Raw genomic sequence first — 17,068 nt, forward strand, 5'->3', positions numbered from 1 at the left:
CAATTGCTGGCTGAAGAATGAGTTACCTGAGAATTTGCCTGCCAGCTCATTCAAAGAGAATGAGAGAGTTTGTAACGCTCTTATCTTTCTTTTTCTGAGCTCTTCTCCCTTGATTTCTGACCAAAGACCTCATGAAAGTTGAATTGTGTAAAGCAAAACGGTCCATCATTTTTAATCAAACCCAAATGCAAAATCAATTTTTAGCCCCAAGTACATACATTTAAAGCATCAATTTCTCATAAACCAAGGTATGTGAAGTCCAAATTTCAGTATGATTTTAACTTCTAAAAGTGACAATCTGTCATTTTTTCAGGGTAAAATAGTGAGTGAATCACCCTGTATAAAATGTCTTTGTTTATTTTACTCACTTAAAAAGTGCCATTAATCCCGCATCACTTTACAGACATCATCATCTCTGTCCCCATTGAGGCTCAAATCTAAATTCCCTATCAGTATGTCTTTGGAGTGTGGGAAGAAACCGGAGAACCCGGAGGAAACCCACACAAACAGGGGGAGAACATACAAACTCCTATCGGATGTTGTCCTTGGTGAGATTTAGTCCCCAGCGCTGCAAGTCTGTAGTGCTAACCACTGAGCCACCGTGCTGCCCAGTAACCCATTAGCATCATCAGTTTCCGAATACATCCAGCATCTATCTGGATCCTTCCCTCTTTTGAAGCCGGGTTTGTGGCACAGAGGTATTTGGTTTTCTCATTGTTCTCCTACTTCTAAAAGAAGCAATTCAGATTTTTTTTCTTCAGGTATACCCACAAATATATAAATACTCAGCTTGTAAATCCTGACCATGACCTAGAAGACAGGACATGGCCCAGAAATTACAGACCAGATTTTCCGCAGCAAGAATGACTGCTGAGAGTCCTGGCTCTTTGTACGCTTTTCTTTCTGATCAGCAGCTGAATCTTTTCTTCGGTAAATCATCATGAACAGACGCAGGATTGTTGTCCGGCTGCGCCGCTAATAATAAGCGCTGACAAGCGCAGAGAGAACAGAACAGGAAAACATGCAAAGATCCAAGTGCGTGATTTAGTGGAATGCAAGTTCAACAAACATCCTTATCCCAGCACTGGCAATATAATCAAGGGTGTGCCCTAATGAGTCGGGACTCGTGCGGCCAAGGGGACTCGCTCAGTAGAACTAGTGTGTAATATATATATATATATATATATATATATATATATATATATATATATATATATATATATATATATATATACACATACACATACATACACATATACACACACACTGTATATATACATATACACGGTATACATACACACCAAGGCACTGTATAATAATACCCCACTGGATGAGATGTGGGCAGAGAATGTGGATTCAGCCTTTCATGCATATTTACAAACAAACAGAACCGGTATGTGTCTGTAACAATCTGATATATGTTGTCACCTATTATTGCTTCATGCAAAAGCCAAACTTTGCTACCAGGTAACCTATTGTTTTACGGTGACACTGCTAAAAAAGATATGGGCATGGGAAAAACAGCTCTGCCTCCATGGATACATCCACCAAACACTGGCATGCAGCTCAAGGCTAAAGTTGATAATGCTTTGGTTTTAATTTGCCACCTATCTATTTTGTGAGAAATGTTCTTGGATTTTGTTTTTTTTATTTCCAGACATGTTTTATAAAACAAAATTCTTAAATACATGAATAAGAAAAAAAGTCATTATATACATACATATATATGTGCGTGTATATAGGCACAGGGCCAAAATTTGTGAAGATATCCCCCATGTAGAAAAAACAACCCTGGGGAGATTTCACCCACTGCACCTTGTGTCAGTAAAATGAACCCCTCGTAAGTCGTCTATACGAGCATGTGGGTCATAGGAAGCTGAATAAAATGATACCTTGATATCTGCGATCCGATGTCTTATTCCAGAGAAATCCACATTTTTATTCATATGTAAATGAGCTGTTAAGATCTATGGGCCGGACACAGGTCTACACGAGAATCTGCCTCCGGAGCTTATTGTAAATGAAAGGGGACATTACCAGTGTAGTGATTGACAGTTTACTCTCCCGAGCCACATGTCTCACACAGGTAATGCCCACTTTACTCTATAATAAGCCCTGGAGGTAAATTCTCAGAGAGATCTATGTCCGGCCCAAAGATCATTTACATACCGTATTAAGAAAAATGTGGATTTCTCTGGATTAAGATATCGGATCACAGATATCAAGGTATCATTTTATCTAGATCCCTATGACCTACATGTCCATATAGACGGCTTAGGAGGGGTGATCCTACTTGACAGAATCCCTTTAACAATAAATCTGACTGCAGTGAGCTCCCCCTAGGGGTGAGACAGCTGCCAGGATTGTAGCATTTATTTCTATGACTTGGTGAAAAAAGGCATGGGAATCAGAGATCTAGTTCAGAAAGAAGTGTTAATAACCAAAGGGGCATAGATCACGAAAAAAACATACGTATTGCCTATTGAAAAAAATAAATAAATAAATTGGTGCATTTAATTTTACCCATGTTAAAAGATTATTCTCAGCATCAGTAAGGATTATAATTACAACATGATTGTAAAAACAAAACTTAGCGATTTATTTGTTACAAGACATCCTCTCCATTCTCAAGAAAGGAGGGAGTTTGAATTCTATTGTTTAATGTTTGTTGTCCAGACTACCGACCACCGCTGCAGGTTCGCGCCTACAAGCCACCGCTGCAGGTTCGTGCCTACAAGCCACCGCTGCAGGTTCGTGCCTACAAGCCACCGCTGCAGGTTCGCGCCTACAAGCCACTGCTGCAGGTTCGCGCCTACAAGCCACCGCTGCAGGCTCGCGCCTACAAGCCACCGCTGCAGGCTCGCGCCTATAAGCCACCGCTGCATTGGGAGTATCTACAAGCTCAAGCTTGATCAGAAGTTGGCCCGATCACTGAAGCGTTCAATACAGGCAGTCTCAGACCCCCTGCAGCCCTCTGATGCTGCAAAGGGAATCATTGAGAATCTAATAGCACATAGTTTGAGCCCGAGGCCCCATCATGCCGCTATTCTGAATTGCCAATATTCAGGAGTACACCGCCCCTCGCAAAACCAGGAGACATGGGACCACTGCGCCCCTGAAGAAACAGCAAAACGCAACCACTTAAAAATGGAGTAGGAACACTTACTTTGGTAACATTTTCAACTGGTTCTCCCGAAGTTCCAAAATTTGAAGTTTCGTTAGCCTATGGAAACAATATATTTAGATAATGAAATCAGAAGTGGCTGAAAAAGAATGACACAAAATAAGAGACACAGTAATGTGCTAAGTTTCTTCCAAGTTTCTTTTCCAGCCGTTGAATGGCTGCAGACGAACCTCGCCAGATCTTAATGCCAGGGAACTGGTGGAGGAAGCAGTGTTGAATGCAAAGGAGCGCCAGAAGATTGAATAGCGGGCATTTGAGATTTTTTTTTTACCTCCCTGGGCTCATTAAAAAATGGACTATCCAATAGTGGACAACCCCTTTAGGAGGTGCGCAGGCTTGCTTGGCCCTTTAACTGGAATAGAGAACGGCTGGAGTAAATGTCATGTCCATTATTTCTTTCAGCCGCTTCACAATTCAGAACAGGAGCTTATTTATTTTTTAAAGTGTTGTCTGAAACGTTAAAAAGCAGGGAACAAGCGGGGAAATGTGTTAACATAATAACATTATTTCCCCGCTTCAATCTTAGTGGTGACGTGCCAAGCATCCAAACATGGCTGACCGGTCGTTGGCTGCAGCGGAATGATGGACAGGGGTTCAAGTAGGTGAGTAATGGCTACGATATTATAACACAACCTCTTTAAATCTGTATTGCCATAATTTCTTATACAAATTAGGGGAAAAAACTTCGACCACCAGTATAAAAATCCTGCACAACACACGGAATTAGGAGCCGTTCAGACGTCTGTGAAACACAACCCAAGTGTGGACCCTGATTTCCAGACTGAACGAGGGTTTCCTGACCCAAACTCAACATAGACAGAAGAGGCTCCTGTACGAGAACAATATATGAGCCAATAGCTCATCATAATGGACAACTCCACCTGCTTTGAAGCTGGAAATGGGCCCACTTACCCATTGGGGTCCCCCCATGACACAGGCATATAACAGATTGTTGAGTTTTGGTCAGGAGACCGGTGGGTTCTCAAGACATCGTGGTCCATTCTTGGACTGTGAAAGTCAGCTGTGTCAAACCAGCCTTAAAAACCATTTCGGCTTCTGATCTTCACAATCAGCTGTTAGCATAATATTACTATATACAGAAAAGTATCAGGCCTTCGCTAATAAAGGCTGTGTCCTAGTGAAGACGTTCACGGCCCGGCAAGGGAGCAGCTCTGTCCTCATTGCATTACATCATTATTCAATAAAAACATGGCCAACAAGCATGTAGGTCCAACAGACGCCCGATCCCCTTCCCGTACGCAGCGCTGAACAAGAACAATATGTTTTAGGTCATTGATTTCGACTTATGCAGCAACTATTCTACAAACCCCACAAGAATCGCACAATGCCAAAGTCAGTCAAATGGAAATCTTTAAAAGCATCTAAAAATCAATGCGAGGCCAAGAAAATAAAATTCAGAGCCCACAAATATCACCCTTTAAAATATAAAGCCCCAGCAACTCCTAAGGAGATTTCCCAAGTGGGTTAACTAGATGGAAAAAAAAAAAAAAAAAACCCGGCGCTGAGTTTAATTGCTGACTGAGGAGTTGAGCGGTGTAAAGGCGCGGTAGTGTTAGTGTGAACTTGGCTGGAGACCTCAGCTGGCCGCAAACTACAAAGGGCAAGCAGCAGAAATGCCGGCTCCTGTATTGTAGAAATTAAAATAACGAGTGGGAGAAGGGTGAGGAGTCATCAGGAGCAAAAGACAGAAGATGGAAAGCACAGAACCAGCAGAAGGAGAGAGGCAAGCACAATAATAACAGCAGAAATACTAACACTCGTAGAATAAACCCCTGACAAAATATATGTATAGGCCCTAAGGATTTCAGATCTGTTCACTCTTCTGATTTCAGAGAACCCACATCCCCGTCTGCAGTGTGTTTAGGAAAACAAAATTAAAATTGTGTTAGACTCACCCTCCTCAGGTCCATTTCTGAGTCTCCGCTGTTGCTAATGTCTGCAGTTTTGACAGCGCTGCAGCCAAACACTGATCCCAGCTGCTCTGCCAAGTATGTGCCGTCATCCTGGACAGAGCCACAGAGCTCTGTCAGGTCGGCGCTGCAGATGGAGACTCAGAGCTGGACCTGGGGAGGGTGAATAAGGTTCAATGTCTGTTTTTTTAGTTTTTTTTTTTAACCAGAAAACCCCTTGAAGAAGACTCTGTTACAGTCTTGGTCATATTTGACAATAAAAGCTCAGCATGATGCATTATTCTTTTCAAAACGGAAGACACCATTACAGTCAATGGGATCCTCGTGGTGCAATTAATGCTCGCTGCAATGAGGATCAAGGACTTTGCCGATTTTCATTTCTCTGCTCCTACCACGAAACAGAAAACTGGAACATTTCACTGGAAACGCCATAAGAGCCTTACATTGTGAACTGCGCAAACGACGTGACTTCTAGTAACGACAGACTGAAGAACAATTACATCTACAAACAGATTTTGTAAAAAAGTTACTTTATTTTAGAGGTTTTTAATATTTTTAAATTGACGTTTGAGTTTATGGATGAACAATGCTCGCTAAACTGAGGATGTTGAGTGTTGTGAGTTCAATTTCCCCTTCACCATTGAGGTCTGATGAACTCCCTCTTCTGGTGAAGGAAGGTAGTGAGGCTGATTACCAAGCACCTGAGCAGGATGATGATGACTGGGTGACTGGAATTGCTGACTGGATATAAGGCAGCCGACGCCCTTTTGCCTGGCTGGTGATTTCTCTGAGGGATTCTAGGAGACCAGTCTGATTCCTGCTCCTCAAAAGCTAAGTATTCTGCTCTGCTTTTTGCATTTGTGTTTTCGTTTTGTTTTTCTTTGTTTTTCTGGATTTCTGCCATTCCCTGCTGGGGTGAGCTGAATTCCTTTTTGCTCTGTCTTCAGAAAATACCTGAGTACTAATATAGTCTTTTTGAAGCCTAGCGTCTTCAGGGCTTTTTTCCCTATCAGTCTGTTGGCTCTTGTTTTCATAGGGTTTTGGCGGATTGCAGACAGCAGCTTTTCTATCCTGTCCTATTTAGTTAGCTTGGGCCCCATCATTTGCTCAGCCTATCTTTCTATCTGTGTGTGTTTTTTCATCTTGCTTCACCGTCATTATATGTTGGGGGCTGCCTATTGCTTTGGGGTCTGCTCTGGGGCAGTTTAGATTTCCCTTTCTGTCTTTAGGCTATTTAGTTCTCCAGCTGTGATCGAGGGGTCTAGGGCACCGTAGGAACCCCCCACGGCTACTGCTAGTTGTTGATAGGTTCAGGGGTCTGCAATCCGATAGCTGCCAACTTCTCTGGTTTTCTGGACTTAGCTAGTATTTCTGTTTTTGCCTCTACGGTGACTCATTCATAACAGTTGGGGGTCATACAGACCACGCTGTAACACAGTCCTTACAATAGACTTTTCAAAAGTGATTATTGAGCTAAACTACGGCATATGGATAAAGGTATCGGGACACCATCAGGAGCTGTTATGACGTCCACAGACATTAATATGGAGCTGGTCTTTTAGCAGCTGCAACAGCTTCCATCATTCTGGGAAGGCATCTACAAGATTTTGGAGGACGTTTATGGGAATTTTCACTTGTTCATGCAGAAGATCATGTGTGAGGTGAGACCCTGATGTTGGAGGAGACGGTCGGGCTCACAATCTCCAATCTACTGTACTTCATCCTAAAGGTGTTTGATGACGTTACGGTCAGGGCACAGTGTGACGGGTCATGTTTTTCCACACCAAACTACGCCAACCATATCTGTATGGACCTTGAGCACCATCGTGCCCAGGATAGGTCATCAATATAAGATGGGAATAGCCCTTTAAAAAGTGCCACCAATCCGCTCTCTCTCTCTTTGGAGGAGCCTTTAAAATAGGGATTAGCCTTTATCCAGCCCAGAATAAAGGAATACGGATATGAACACAGATTACACCCCAAGAAATGGAAACAGATCTTGAAACCTCCAAGCTAAAATCAGTAGGGTTTAGGAACGGAGCACCTTCCTTCTAGCAATTAAGAGTCCATGGACCCTGAGCGGAGTTATCAAATACGTCTGACTTACAGATCACACTATTGCGAGAAGAATAATATCCGATATGGGTTTACCATAGATAATTGACGTAAGGCTTCAATCAGATGGCCGTATCTTCGGTGCATGTAATGTAATAGCAGGCAGGTCCTACATTTGTCCTAGATGCGGGTGAGTACACGGAGTTGCAATTGTGACTGAACTCGGCCTTACTCCAGGCTTTTGGGACACACTTCTATTTTCTGCACCAATGTGTCCCGACATACTATTTCCACAGCAATTATTGGACATCCTGCTGTTTTTTTGGCTTTCAAAACGTAGGAGAGATTTATGAAGCTAAAGGCTCCAGAATTCGGGCCCAACTAGTGCTTTGAACCACATTTATTAGTGTTTTAGACACTTTTAGAGACTCCATCAACAAGGGTCATGGCTTCATAAAGTAGATTGTGGTTATGTGGTGTCATCTTGCTCCAAAATGGTGATAACATTTTGCCCCAAATTAAACCATACAGTTAGTGGTGTAAAATTAAAAATTACGGTAGATGGATGTATCTAAATATGTGCCAACAATTATTAGACACTGTAATAAGTTTGGCACATTCTCAGACAAGACAGAGAAATAGGCTAGGGTCACACCATTATGATAATCACACTCAGATCAGAGTCAGATCCGATTAAAAAAAAAAAATAATAATTTTAATAATAAAAAGATAATTTCTCCAGTGTATCCGAGAAAATCGGACCGCACTGGGATGTCATCTGAGTGCGGTCCAATGTTTTCCATGGACCCACAGACATGAATGAGCGAGAGCCATCCGATCATCGAAGGCAACTCGTGCATACCGCAATTTTTTCCTTGGACTGAGTTGGCCCCATATGTATAAATAATATGGGGACGAGTGCCATCCATCAAAATGATGGATAGCACTGGTCCGATTATTACGGCCATGTGCACGAGCCCTTAAGCTACACTACACCAAAAAAAAAAAAGTTTCTCTACTTTCTCCTATCTAGCAGTCCATGAAAAACCAATAGCACACAATTTTTTCTCAACGACCCAAACTCTTGCATTGCTGATGTTGATCGGACTATCACATCAATATCAGACATGGGTCCGTAAAAAAACACTGGACATGTGAACTGCCCCATAGACTATACTAGGAACAAGTGTCATCCGTGAGAAACATGGATAGAATTTGTATGAAAGAAAACTCATTTTTGAAGGAGCATTTTATGCTTCTTTAAGTGTTAAAAGCCATTTACAGAAATGCACCAAAAATTTACAAAAATGTGGCTATTACGGCTGTAACCTATACACCTTTTCTTTAAGTGCCAAGATCATCACGGTTCAGATATACATGTACAGCGGTTATGGCACAATACATTATATCATCCTCCCTCCGATACATGCTTAATGGCAATGTCATTCCAGAGACATCTGTGCGACACGACTGCGCAATTTGACCACTAAAAATTTCCAAATAACAAATTGCGTCCTTTAAATCAAGACAGCTGCAAATAAAGCATATGATATTCTGAACTCACCTGCCAAAATTAGCTGGCAAGAAATCAAGAAAAGCATCATTTAGGTATAACTGAGTCAAGTTTAACAGCTGTGAAAACCCATCTGGGAGCCTACGGAGAGGGGAGAAAATATTACCAAAAATTAGGAGGCAATAAAATGTCAACAAAAACATCGGTAAACAGGAAATAGTTTGGTGCTCATATAATGTGGCGGTCTGGCATAATAAGGAACAGACCTCGAACGATCAGGACAAAATTATTAATAGGAGACGTAAAACTGTCACATCAGGCCGCTCTGGATAATTAACACTGTAAATTACTTCTGAGTCCATCAAGAGCAATTTATTCAATGTGCCTTATACGAGCTCAACTTAATAAATGCAAAGAAACACAAGGGGATTATCGGCAGGCGACACGAGGGAGCAAGAAAGGCGCTCAGTGGGTAAATAACTGTAAACCAATTTTTAAGAAATTATTACAATTTAGACATGGGGATTGTGGTTTCTCTTTGATCAGCAGGCATTCATCCAAGTATGCCTAAAACGACGGGTGTGGATGCCGTCCAATAACGCCAGGCTGTGACATGTCCTACAAGGGCGGTCGTATAACGAGATCGGAACGTAGTGTACAGACTTGGCTGGTGGCTCTCCGGACCCAAACATGACAGCTGCGCAAAAATATATGAAGCCATCACGCATGGGTCGGGAGAGCCGCCAGCCAGTGCATGTACTGCGTTACAGTCTCACTCCTATTTATACGGCTGTCTGACTTCGCCCTTACGCTGAACCTTTACTGCACACAGCTACCAATAAGTGATATCACAGTGAAAACTATGCAATACAGGTGCCAGGTACAATCCCCGACCACCTACCAGGGATTACGGGCAACCCCAGGTATAATAAGCTGATGGTGCTTCTAAAGGCATACACAGACTAAGGTTGGCTGAACACGCCAAAATCGATAGAGAACGAAAGGACCTGCTAAACCTAAGAGATAATCCAAAACCAGAGGTGTCTGACCAGTGGCTTTCTCATAAAAAGCATAGGAGCGCTTGTCAGACTGAGCGAGATAGCTAACAACCAAACCATAGGTCAGCCGACAGTAATCTAAGGTATATGAGGGGCTTAAATCACCAGGAACCAGAGACTGCTACACTTGGTTATTAGTATTATTCTCCTTAGACCTAGTCCTTTTTTCAATTGGACAGATCTTTTCCAGTAGTCCAATGGTATGATCAGACTACAAAATCTGAGTTATTCTACAATTACTTTTCAACCAATCATTAGGGATATCTGGGCAGTAGTAGAAATTTAGCAATGCTATCTGGGAAAAATGAAAGTCAAAAACTGCCTCGAATATGGAACCTATGAGGTAACTGCCGTGTAAAGCCACCTAAACACATTAGCTGAGTAGGCTGTGACGTCTAACCATCTGATGTGTATGGCAGCTTTACTCAATAGGTGATGTTATGGGAGAGAATGATCGGACAGATGGAATTTCAACAGCCGATCCTTTTGTTTTCAGGAGAAATAGGCGTATGAAAATAAGACACAAACGTCCCACACCGAGGGCTCAAGTGTATGGGGGAGTCGGAAGAGACAACTGTCCGCTGACAGTTTCCTCATGTGTATGGCTAGCTTTAGTCACATCCTAACCCTTTAAGACTTGAAAAATTACTTGGGTTATCAGCCAGATGGCCATCTCTGGTTTGGGTGTTACGTTAAAGCACCATTCCAGTGTCTTCAGTTGTTCCCAACGCCGCTCCAGTCCAGCGCCGACATCTTGTGACTGCAACTTCTGACTGACCAGAAGTCAGAGATAACGGCCACAAGCTCCCAATGCAAGTGATGAGAGCCTTGTCCTGGCCTCATAGACTTTCACTGAGAAGCGACCCCAAACCCTAGATCGATACAGCAGGTCACAATGTGAAGAAGACCAACCGAAGAGGTGCCGATAACAGAAGACGACAGCAGCTGGTAAGTATAAGATTAGGGGCAGGGAACTTACATTAGTGGCACCATTAGTGGCTTTAATTATAGCCTTGTTAGGAAGATCTTTAAAGGGTCAAATAATTCCTTTTAAGGGGATATCACATTGTTTAAAATTGCTCATCTATCCCTAAAAATACATATTCAAAATGGTGGCGGTCCACCTCCGCACCATGGTGCCGATTAGCTGTTTCAAGAGACTGAAGCAGTGCTGCAATTTTTAGCACAGCCACTACTGAAAGTTTGCGATTGGGCAGTATAGGACTGTGTAAATAATGAAGGGAACATCACAGTCCCTCCAAATAGCTGGTAGATGGGGGAACCAAGAGTTAGACCCCCATTGATCTAATATAAACACCCTATCCTAAGGGTGGGCCTTTAATTCTAAAAAAAACGGATAACTCCTTTAATAGGAAATCACCTATAGGTAAAATAAGAGCGAGCAATTTTTGCATATAATTAGCTGAAAAGCAAAACTGTATAATTCTTGTAAGCTAAAATGTCAGATAGACCGGTGGGCATAATTCACCCTTCTCTAGACCAGTCTGTATTTGCTGATGGGACACTAATGGTGATTTAGGGCGCATTACAAACCAAAGACAATCAGCGCAGCCTTTTTCCGTAATGGAGCTTTTGATATATCATCGGATTCCTGCAGTTTCTCCAAATTAATCAATCAGGCCGCGCTATCTGCTTCAAGTTCTTGATTGGTTCGTAAAAGAAAAAAAAAAAAGCATTCCTCCAAACCGTTCAATAATCCATTTGCCATTAAAGAGAGAACGTCTTTTGGGGGGAGAAAAAAAAAAGCACAGAAGCGAAGACTGAGAAAAGGGCACAAGGGGTTTGAGTCTTGATTTCCGAGCTCTCGTCGCTAAGCAGTTTTCAGTAATAATAATCATTTATTCCCCAGGGTTGTATGTAACATGTCACAAACCTCTTAATTATTCCCTCCTACAGTCACCAATTTGGAGCTTTCTTTACAGCCTTAGAAAAGTACAGTAATACATTTTCTGCCATCATCTTCATGGATAAAGAAATCAGACGGAACGTTTGAAAAAATATATACGCAACTGGATTAAGTCCGTGACTAATTAAACTAATTATTGAGTACTGGTTTAACCAATTATTATTCCTCTCGCTGAACGTAGGAACAAGATGTAATGCTCAAAGAAATAATGGGAACTTACTTGGATATTGGATTGACGCTTGCTTCGACGATTGTCAAAACTTTACAATTCTTAATATTTTCTGGAAACTCCTGTATACCTGTCAATCAGAAGAAGGGATTTGTAGGTCATAGTTTTCCACATAATTAAGAATAATGGATTAAATAGGACAGAAAAAAAAATAGTACAAATTTCAAAAAGACTGAGAACCTGCCCTAAAACCATGACCGATTGATTATACCGTAATTTACCTAACAAGTATTGTGGAAGAAGCTGCAGTTTGAGTTTTGGCTCAGATTTGCATATGTTTGTGCACCATGCCTGTAAATAATATAAAGTATGACAAGTCCTGATTGTTCTCCCACACTGAAATAATTAAAATATCTCAACCCCCCCAAAAAGAGAGACACATTAAATTACAGTGTAGGAGAAATTGCTGCGGTTATTAAAATGCCATTATAGGACTACGCAGTTTGGCTCCGGTGCCAAACCATCAAGGGATTACATCAACCGTGATGGGGCTTCTGTTTCTCACGACGCAACGACGGAGGAAAAAAACTACATGGTTGTATTCCTTGTAGTACAGCGGAATACTAAATTCATCATGCAAATATTGCACAATTTCACCCGTGCCTCACCGATTAGTCTTAGGGCACAATCAGACGGATGGAGCTCGATTGGAACGCAATGCCCGGACTGGCCAATGCCCAGGGCCGGACTGGCCAACTGGCAATTTTGGCAAATGCCAGTAGGGCCTGTCTGGTTATGGGCCGCTTGGCTGCTAGGTTGTTAACAGAATCGGTGTTCTCAAGACACCCATACTGTTAAGAGTAGTGACGGAGCACAAAGTAGCTGACTCTGTCACTTACCCCAGCAGGCCACGGGTATCATCATAAATATTGGTCTTGTAGTAAATCTTCCTTTCCTCCATCCAAGGTAATATTAGTAATACATCCCCATCTGGTGATTGGGGACAAGGACTGCATGGGCCTATGTAATTTCAAATGCCAGGGCTGAATTTCAGCCCCAGTCCGTACCTGCCGACGGCTCTCCCGACCTGAGCGTGACGGCTGCATAGAAAGATATGAACGGTCACACTTGGGTCGGGAGAGCCGCCGGCCAGTCAGGCCCATTGCGCTCCATTCGACCTCCAGCCGTCTTCAGTGGGCCTTTACACAGTTTGTCAGCACAAAAAAAGCCTGCTGAAACCAAGTACAGGCGCTCGGTGCACCCTTGGCATGGACAAACATTTAAGTGCACCTTCCCGCTTACTTGTTTTCCCATTATCTCCACCCCCTCTATTATGATTGACAGTTCTGCCATAATTCAACTAGAAAAGGGTGGAGATAGGTACAAAACAAGTCAATGGGAAGGCGCACGTAGATGGCTGGTCATGCTAAGGGTGCACTGTACTTGGCATCAACAGTTTCTGTGTGCTGACAGTCCTTCTTTAATATCACACCTTAGTGAAGTACATAGAAAAGACCAGGCTTATAAAAAAAGAATAAAATGGGCTCCCCAATTATGGTGCTTTCTTTCCACACCAGACACAGGTTAGTGATTTTTCTAAATTACATTTGAGTCAATATTTCATTGTTTGCAAGTTTGCAACAATGGAAAAGAAATCCTACAGTTTATCCACACCCATCGCAAAGAGAATGGACCACCCAACTCTACAAAAACCCCAACGTGGCCGTACGGGCAGACTCCTGTCCTTGTCGTCGCACTCCGCCGGTAGCTTTCAGAGGATCACTTTGGCTTTGCAGCAAACGGACACAGACTATGAAGAAATTAGTTTTTGCCCTTGAGCTCTCATTAGCAGTGGGTATAAGGGTTGTGGTCATCAATCTAAAAAGCCATATTTCCAAACTCACTCCAGATGATTACTCACACGAAAACGGAGTGTGACTGTGCAACAAATCCCATGGTGTATAGACAGGATGCTGGAGACCCTAGAAAGCCATCAGAGGAAAGGAGGATTTCCTCTCCCATCATTAGATCACAATAGGTTATCTGAATGTCATCCCTATACTTAAGTATCCGCCACTATGTTCAGGATTTAGAACTTTTTGCAAAACTGTGTAAGACATGCAAAGATATTCTGTTATTCTTCACTTATTCTCTATGGAGAGTTTTCAGAAAAATACAAAGTCTCTTGGAAAGGAAAAAAAATACAAAAATGCAACTACTGGTGTGATAGGAAGTGCCGGCCCTAAATCCAACCTATGTAGTCAGCTGTCTTCTAGGAGGTTTCTCCTGCATTTGCCTTTATGCAGTGATTCTTATAACCTGCCCTGGAACCTGTATAAGAGACGGTGGGTTATGAAACTCCTGGGAAATAAAGGTCGATCACAAACCTAACAAGCAAGAATTATATACCGTATGCGAGATATTGGGGTCAACCATTAGTGGTCAACCAATTCTATATTATGGCACTATATACTGTACATTAACATCAGCGTGGCTGTCTGACCACCCATCTGAAGCATAACGGGGTCCTGGATTCTACTCAGACAAATGATGTTGGGGGGTGGGGGGGTTGTTGTCAGATGGGCAACCATAGGTCATTGCCAGCACGGCTCCGCAACACACTTTGCATTGTAAAGGGAATCTTGCTATGTAATCTGAGAGCACCATGATGTCGGGGCAGACACGCAGATTCCGTTAATGGGTCACTTACTGGGTTGTGTTTTTCTGTTTTAATACAATGAGCATTTTATGAGCAGGAGATTATTGCTATAGGACTAGCAGCCCTGTGCCTCCTAGTCCAACCACACCTTCAGCAATGATTCTCAGCTCTCTGTCAATATACAATGTACACAGAAAGCTGTGGTGTGGGCGAGGGGCGAGATTATACACAGCTCAACAATTGAGCTCTGCTAGATCTGCTACAGAGAAATATGCGACTATCATAACTGCTGCACCCAGTAAACTAAGTGACACATCGCAGGAATACGGGTCTCTGTCCCTACAGATTTCCTATAAGAGCATGATTTACAGGAATAAAAAAAATACTAGGGACACGTACTGCTAATATCCTACCTATTAACCCATTCCAACTGTGACATCGCTTTATGGCTTAGCCTTTGACCTGTGACTTTAGCTCCTGCTGTCTGTCCTGTATGACATTAGTTTGCTCATTGTAGAATTTGCGCAGTCACACTAATCAGCTTGAACAGATCATCTCTGTGCTACAGAGAGACATCGGGAACGCTCCGGTCATGCCGCTGGTCTCCTCCATGGCTAGCATCAGGTTTGACACCCAATACATAACAACTGCGCTTATTTTGAAAAGTAGCAGAGTGGAAATACTTTCAAGAAGCCATCGGAGATATAAACTTGTCCAGCTCTCCACTATGTGTTACTCCGAAGTTTACGTTCATCATTCTGTCCTGTACAACGCACGGCTCCAAGCATCCAAATAAGGATGCAGCACAAGCCGAGCTCAAGTGCCAAAACAGCTACACGCAACGGCCACGGCCGCTCCCCACTGGCTACTTACATGCAGGAGGTAAATGATTAGTATCTCGAGGATAAAAGCATCTCAGCAGTGTCTGACAGATTGTCTAAACGAGTCATCGTGTAAAGACAAGACAGAAAATTGTCAAATGAGGGGGAAAAAAAGTATTTTCCTGCTGGCATGCTTTTTAAAGGGAATCTGCCACCGGGTTCTTGCTACCTCATCTGAAAGCAGCATGATGTAGGGGCAGAGACCCTGATTCCAGCAATGTGTCACTTACTTTACTGGGTTCAGCAGTTGTGATTCAATCAGAGTTTTTAGATGTAGCAGAGCTCAGAAAGCTGCCCCCGCCCACACCATAACCCTCTGTGTACATTGTGTATTGACCATGAGCTGTTAATGAGTGCTGGGGGCGGAGTTTGACCAGGAAGGCACATGAGCTGTAGTCCGGCAATGATAATCTCCTGCTACTAAAACACTTATTGTATTGAAGCAACAACACAGTGTAATAAGTGACATGTCACTGAAATCAGTGTCTCAGCCCCTACTTCATGCTGTCCTCAGATTACATAGCAAAATACTGCTGACAGATTCCATTTAAGCTGGTGATGAGCTTAAGAAGAGAGAAATATCCAGCCTAGCATACCCTGGTCTTTATAACAAACATTAGTGGGGGTTCTGTTGCAGCAATATATAAAGTAACTTAAGTATACAGCTTTAGATATAAGCAGTAGCATAGCTACTGGGGTGGTCAGAGGGTGCGGCCGCCCCGGGCCACGCACTCTGAGGGGCTCATTTAGAGCTACGCCACTAAACTGTATCAGCATAAAGGGTGCATTTTCTGTATGGGCCACGGAGGTGCGTCATACTGCACAGGCCACGGGGGTGCATCATACTGCACGGGCCACGTGGGTGCGTCATACTGCACGGGCCACGTGGGTGCGTCATACTGCACGGGCCACGTGGGTGCGTCATACTGCACGGGCCACGGGGTGCGTTCTATTGTATGGAGTACATTATACTGTACGGGTTATGGGGTGCATTATGGTCTATGAAGGACTATGTGGGGCTATTATAATATTTGGAAGGCTATGTGGGAGCCTTTAAACTGTACACAAGCAATTATACAGTGTGAAGTATTGTGTGGGATCCATCACATTGTGTGGAGGGCTGTGTGGGGGCCATTATACAGTGTGGAGAGGTGTGGGGCCATTATATTGTTTGTAGGTCCTTTATACTGCATGGAGGGCTGTGTGGGGGTCACAGTTGTGGGGCACTTTTGTTGACATCATAATTTACGAGTGTAATGAAAGGGGAATTTGGGCTCCAGTACGAGAACAATTAGATGACATACAGTACCACACAGTAGGTGCAATAATAGGGACACATAGGGCAGCAGCGGCTCAGTATTGGGATATCCGCAAGATGAGGAGTCTGTGCAGGTTGGGAATAGATGGGGTTGGTGCAGGAAATGTGAGAAGTCAGATGTGTCTGTGTTGCAATCTCTGCAGACCAGTCCTGGCTGGAGCAGTTGTCATGTCGGTCTGGGCCAGATGGAAAAGATGGGAAAAGTGAATGAACGTCAGCTGTTAGTCCCCATCTATAACTGTACTGTAATCTCCTATTTGTTGTGCAGCAGTATTATCTACCTCTCTATGTCACCATATGGCGGTAATATCAGTGCTGATCTTTGTATCGAGATTTTTTTTTTTTTTTTAACAGTGCAGTCATCTGCTGAGGT

General features: G+C 43.0%; 1 protein-coding gene across 5 annotated transcripts in view; it reads right to left on the reverse strand.

The window, feature by feature from the left end:
* ERBIN (erbb2 interacting protein) overlaps nt 1-17,068 on the reverse strand; it is a 251,664-nt gene that overhangs the window by 67,006 nt on the left and 167,590 nt on the right. For all 5 annotated transcript variants that reach the window (XM_073584218.1, XM_073584219.1, XM_073584217.1 and 2 more), the window contains 3 exons: nt 11,889-11,967; nt 8,735-8,824; nt 3,167-3,223 (listed from right to left, as the gene is read on the reverse strand). In XM_073584218.1, coding sequence (XP_073440319.1) covers nt 3,167-3,223; nt 8,735-8,824; nt 11,889-11,967 — 226 coding nt within the window. The remainder of the gene's footprint in view (nt 1-3,166; nt 3,224-8,734; nt 8,825-11,888; nt 11,968-17,068) is intronic.

Source organism: Dendrobates tinctorius, unplaced genomic scaffold, assembly GCF_039654945.1.
Source record: "Dendrobates tinctorius isolate UK_male_01 unplaced genomic scaffold, ASM3965494v1 ptg000083l, whole genome shotgun sequence".
NCBI classification, from domain to species: domain Eukaryota; kingdom Metazoa; phylum Chordata; class Amphibia; order Anura; family Dendrobatidae; genus Dendrobates; species Dendrobates tinctorius.